Source organism: Egretta garzetta, unplaced genomic scaffold (assembly GCF_000687185.1).
Source record: "Egretta garzetta isolate BGI_Z169 unplaced genomic scaffold, ASM68718v1 scaffold553, whole genome shotgun sequence".
Classification (NCBI taxonomy): Eukaryota; Metazoa; Chordata; class Aves; order Pelecaniformes; family Ardeidae; genus Egretta; species Egretta garzetta.
In genome coordinates, this window is record NW_009259328.1 from 1,093,368 (window position 1) to 1,099,291 (window position 5,924).

Sequence of the window (5,924 nt, forward strand, 5' to 3'; positions counted from 1 at the left end):
GCTCAAAAAAGTAAAAAGGGGGGATGTCATCTGAGGCTATAAGCTATCAGTCTCTTGCCTAACTGCAGAAGGAAGTTTTGTTTCGAAAGAAGTTATTTTTAGGATGCTAGGGGAGCCTCCGCAGCTCAGTGTACTGAGGGAGCAGGGGAGCTTGGTGGCACCTGCCTCAGGCCAAGCACACTTCTCACACTGGGGAATTGGTTTTTTATAAAGCTGTGAGGAAGTTGAATAAGCTGTAGTGCAAATGGATGTTCCAAAAGCTGGTGCATGGCTGCCAGCTCCAGCAGCATCCCACTTGGGTAGTTTGTCCTACAAACGTAAGTGAAAACATCTCACCAGAGCATCTGCACCTCTCAGCGCTGACTCTTCACATGCTTCAAATAGGGTAGGCTTTCCTTGCCAACACGCTTACACCTTACCTTCATTTTAAAATGTTTTTACCCATTTCCATAATTTCTGAATAGACCGTGTATTGTAATGAATACTCACTCAAACTAAACCTATGGAGAAGTAATTTCCTCCAGGGCACACCCTGCCCAGCTCCGTGCCACGCAGGCCTGACGTGGCAAGGAGCAGAGCACGAGGCTGCTGCACGGCCCGCAATGGGCAACAGCACTGACCTTGCATCAGCAGCTTCACCACCCAGCAGCACGGATGTAACCTCTCTCACCAGCACAGAGCGCTGCATGATGGCCTGTTCACAGCCTAAGCAACACCTGTCCAAATCATAGCTGCACTGCTTATATGGATCTGAAAATTTAGTATGCACTACCATGTCAACCTAGAAATACAACCCCCCAAAAAATGCCATCACATTCCCTTTCAAACATTTGCAATTTTTTTCCTATTAGACAAATTTCTCTTTGTTGTCTTAAACACAGATGATATTTGTGGTAGAGCGGGCAAAGGAATGAAACAAGGACCGTCTACAATTGGTAGTATGTAATTAATTACGCGTGCAGCTAAAAAATCAAGAAAATGTTCGCTTTTCAGTAATTTGAGGAGCACTTCCATCCAAATGACTCAGCAGAAATAAGAATAAACCAGATAGAAACAAATAGAGATATGTTTTTTGGATACAGTAACACAGGATTATCTATGCACTGAACCACTGAGCAGCAAACCATAGTGTGAATTCAGGCACATAGGTTATTCTTCACCAACTCCCTTTTTAGAGACCCTGACTGCCTAAACTATAACTAACGTTCCACATATGCACTACCTATATATCAACTTTCTTCTTCCTTAGACAGCAGCAAAACCCTTACAGGATTAGTTCCACAATTACAAACCAAATAATAAATATTTTGTCTTCTTGTACAAACCACACATCATATGAGCAGCTCAATATTTAAGCCTGCTTTAGTCCATTTAGTCTGACAATATTTCACACAAGGGAGGTGAAAAAGGGTGGAGCGATTCATTTCACAGACTTCAATTCTCTTTGTTTTCCCACATGGTTGTCTCACACCCCATCATTAGGAACTTAGGCTGACATCTCAATAGTCTGAGGAAAGCAGCTGAGTGGAGATTAAAACGCCAATGGAATAAACCATGATTGTTGTGAAACACTTCCCTGATGGATAAAATCTTCAACATTTCAGAGAGTGTTCTAGGAGAGAAAAAATACACAGATTCCTGCACGCCACTGCCTCCACGCATGGGGTTTGGTAAATCTCTTTCAGACAAACCCAATGACAGCACCTGAATTTTTCATGTGAAACTGGAAAGCACATAAAGCCCAAAAGGATTCAAATCTTAAAATGATTCAATAGACTAGCATTCCTCTCACACCTACGCTAGATCAAGACCCAAATCCTAGATGCCAATCTAGGGGACACCACATTCTTTGTATTGTCTAACTCCATCAGCACTCTGTCCAGCATGCCATTTTGGGGGACTGTACACTAAGATGTCCAGCTTACCCATAAGGAAACCGATTCTGATTTTCCAGGGATTCCAGGCTCTAGATGACATGGGAATGGCCAGACGGACACAAAATGGGTCTCAACACCAAGGCTGAAGCTTCCATTGCCCTCCTTGCATCTGCTCCTTATGGTCACTGTACCTCCATTCCCTCACCTGTACACACAGACCAAGTAATAATCTCTGCTATTTAGGAATACCCAGGAGAAAAGGGGCTCTAAAAAGGCCAAATCTAAATAATACATGTTTATCCTGAGAATCTATAGTCTAATTTACAGCAGAAATTAAGAAGGCATCAATGTTTGAGAAAGAAAATACTTTTCTGGAATAATTTAGATACACACTCTTAACAGGAGTCAAAACATTGCAGCAGAGGCTCAGATCACCTCCACTTCCTCCAGCCTACACAGGAACTGCTGGCAAACTTCTCAGCTAGAGAAGCAGAAAGCCAGGAGTAATACTGACTGAAGCACTACAAGCCAAATTCTGGTCTCACTTACACTGTTGTGAATTTCCAGTTTCCCCCCTCCATTTACTCCAAAATTTGTTCATAAAAAAGAAACATTTATCCCATGAACACCACTAAATAGAAGTTGAAAGCAGTAGATTTCTCTTTTCTAATTACCGTAGAAGATCCTTAAAACTGTTCCAGATGCTGAATAGCTAAGAAATGTCAAAGACAACACCTGGTTATTCAGAGAGCTGCAGCTGTTTTGTCTGCAGACTACATAACACATCATTTCTTCCCTTTAAATAGTTTATACCAAAAGAAATACCACAATGTAATAAGTAATCACCCAGGATAAAAACCAAATTGCAGTTAGGTAAGGTTTTTTGTCATCACCAGTGGTTTCCCATTCGCTCCACAGCAAGAGAGGCTCCAGACACCAACTCTTGTCCATTTTTCACATTTTCCTTCTGTTCAGAAGCTTACCAGGGTCCCCTATATTAGTTACTGAAGCATTCTACTGTATCCACCCAATATGCTCTCCATATTGCTAAACATACAAGACCATCTTTACAGCCTTCTGCACAGTTTATCAGAATTACCTATGCGCCCCCCAGATGTGTACATCTAAAATCTCGCTGTGTAAGTATGGAAGGAAAACATGCTGCAGGCAAGGAGCAGAACTGCATGACAGACCGGGACATTCAATTACATTTTTCCCTCTTCTCCTACTGTATACACAACAGCCATCCCAATACGCTGGACCTAACAAACAAAAAGACAACGTCCAACATTTTTGGAGTTGCAAGTAACCTCAAGAACGCGCCAAGAACAACACTGAACTACAAATATTATTTTAACTCATCTCTGAAGTTCCTTATGAAAGCAACAATTTTAAAAGTATCAATAGCATCACAGTACGGCTTTGTTGAAATGGGTTTGGAAAACAAATTTTAGGTACTTAGCGCTATATTTTCACCTTACTCCTTGGTAGTAGAAAGTCTGGAAGAAATAATTTTTTTTTTTACTGTAATGAAGTGATCTTTTGGCAAGATGAGCATCTTCCACAGCCCCGTGGTTCTGGCTGGCTCTGTGTACTGAACGACAACCCACCACACAAATGAGACCAGTCTACTGATATCCCGGAATGTCAGACATAAATGCAAACTAACTTAAGCTCAAACCATTTATTTCTATAAACCTAGTTTATGTCTTAACTAATTGCACTGCTACCTAATACAATTTAAATCAGTATTCCATCAGTGATGTTGGCAAACAAGCTTAAGTCGGATCATGGCACCTTTTAACCTAATACAAAAATAGCCAATTAAGTAATTTCAAAACCAGTATTTTAATACACTTCTAATTTCCAGCTATTACCACCACAATGTAGAAACAGCCATTCCATTCAGGTCCCGCTTTCCCATCAGCTCTTTCTATAGTTGGGACTCTTTCAAGATACTTCTGTGCTGGAATGTACTACCAGAACTGGGAACAACTTAGTAAAGAAGTTGTCCTTGAATACTTAATAAAACTTTTCCATTCTCTGAGCAGGTTTAGAGAATAAGCCTGTTCCTTACAGGCAAACCTTGTCTGGGTCAGGAGTAAAGTCTTAGTCTTGCTATAGTCAGGAGTAAATACAAGAGCCATTGTAATTACACTGTGGCAGGCTTTTCTGTACCGCTGGTATCAGAAGCACTGCACTGGAAAAAAGGTAAGTGCGGAGCAACGCGTGGTTTAGTTTTACAGAAAAGCAGGCTGCAAAAGGGAAGTTTACCTCTACCAAACTCAAGCCCCTTGTCACAGGGGGGCTACAGTGACATTTAAGATTTCGCTGGTCCAACTGTTTTTGCAGGTGTCTAGTGTTTAAAAGCCTTGGGTCAGGTGGTTGTTTTTTAAGAAAACATGATGCAAACCCCAACTTGCCCAGCAGTCAGAGCTTGTCCTGAAAAATCAAACAAAATTCCACGGCCAAAGGTTAGGGGTATTTTTCTGGTATCAAGTATCTGCTTTCTTTCAGAGATGAAACTTTTGTGACCGTGAATTGACATAATTCTGACATTCTCATTTCCCTGTTACAGTGATAACGCAGAAAGCCAAAGATTTCTCGCACCATTTATGTCCTTCACTCTCTCAAACCAGAAGCACAGCAGGTGGGCAACAAGGGATTCAAGGGAGGCCCAAATGCTCCCCAGTGCTCTTAACAATGCCTCTCTTCTACCCGGAGATGCCACCAAGAAACCCAACTGGAAACTGTAGGTGCTAAAGTACAATTTACGCTGACAGGTTTATAGCCTGGTAAAGATCCTGTCAGCCTTTAAATCAATTATTTCCATGTGATAAATATTTTTACAGTTGAAACTAGCTAGACAAAACCAAGTTTAGACCGTTGCATTGTCTAACTCTGGATAACGGATGTGGATTTACATAGTATCTGCTAAAAAAGTTTATGGTTTTGTCTTTCCTGTCTCTCACTGGTGCTGCATTAGAGGTGCATTTTGACCCTAAGTCAATTCCTTGCATTAGTAACGTGATCAGACCAAGAAAAGCTAAAGTTATATAGCTATCCAGGGCTACCAGAGTGAGTAAGGAATGTCTACGTACATGGTAGCCATGGAAAAAAAAGACTCCTCAAGTCAAAAAAAAATGTTACTTGTTACATATCACTTTGAACAAGAGGAAAATGGGAGAAAAGCTCTTTAAAGGTACAAGAATACCTCAAAAAACCACAAACAAACAAAACCCCAACAGAAACAAAACCAAACCAAATAGAAGTAAATCCATGAGCTACACAGGAGATTCCTAATGACTGCAAAATTTCAAACCATATTACTATTTTGGATAATAAACAAACAGATCATAGCTGTTGGATAAAACTCAGCCCTTGAAAACAGGAAGGCTGATCCTGCGGAGCATTGCACACCCTGGGGGAACCTAGATCTTTTAACATAAAAGCCAAAAGGAGGTTTTCAGCAAAACAGCCTTGCATATTGCCAGCCTACCATAGTAAAGAGAAAGGTCAAAAGCTTTCCCAAGGATGCTTTTTCTTAATGATGCACAGCACATGGAAGCCAGCCAGCATTTTCATTCAATCGTGGGAAGTGAAAGCAGAGTCCGGGCCCTGAGCACACCAGCAGACCTTACCTGCCCTGCACAACCTCAAGTGGGACCCCCACCCACAACCCCTGCCCAAGAGCACCATTTGCACCCAGCGCTGAGCCGGTGTCCTTCCCTGAGCAGTGCTATAAGTGTACCTGCCTGGTCCCTTCCCAGCCAACTTTGGACCTGCACTGTAGCCCTTCCACCAGCCCTGGCTCTGGCCCTATCTGCTGCTGCTGCTCTTGATGAGACTTCTTGGATGGTCCCCAGACCTGGTTCACCATCTTGCCTTGTCTGGGTGCTGCTAATGGAGCCTATCAGCACCACCCCAACTTTGCCACCCTCTTCAGACTCTTGGGCACGGCTGGTGCCATGGTCACCTCTGGCTCATGGGGTGTCCCTGCCAGTGGAGCAGCCCTGCTCTTGCTGCTCCCCCACCGCATCCCACAAA

The 5,924-nt window shown here is 42.5% G+C and overlaps 1 protein-coding gene across 1 annotated transcript in view; it reads left to right on the plus strand.

Moving 5' to 3' along the window:
* The first annotated feature begins 602 nt into the window (after positions 1-602).
* The window catches only part of EFCC1 (EF-hand and coiled-coil domain containing 1), a 57,324-nt gene continuing 52,002 nt past the window's right edge, over positions 603-5,924 (plus strand). Inside the window, exon 1 of the mRNA XM_035892222.1 lies at positions 603-656. Within this exon, the coding sequence (XP_035748115.1) occupies positions 603-656 (54 nt within the window). The remainder of the gene's footprint in view (positions 657-5,924) is intronic.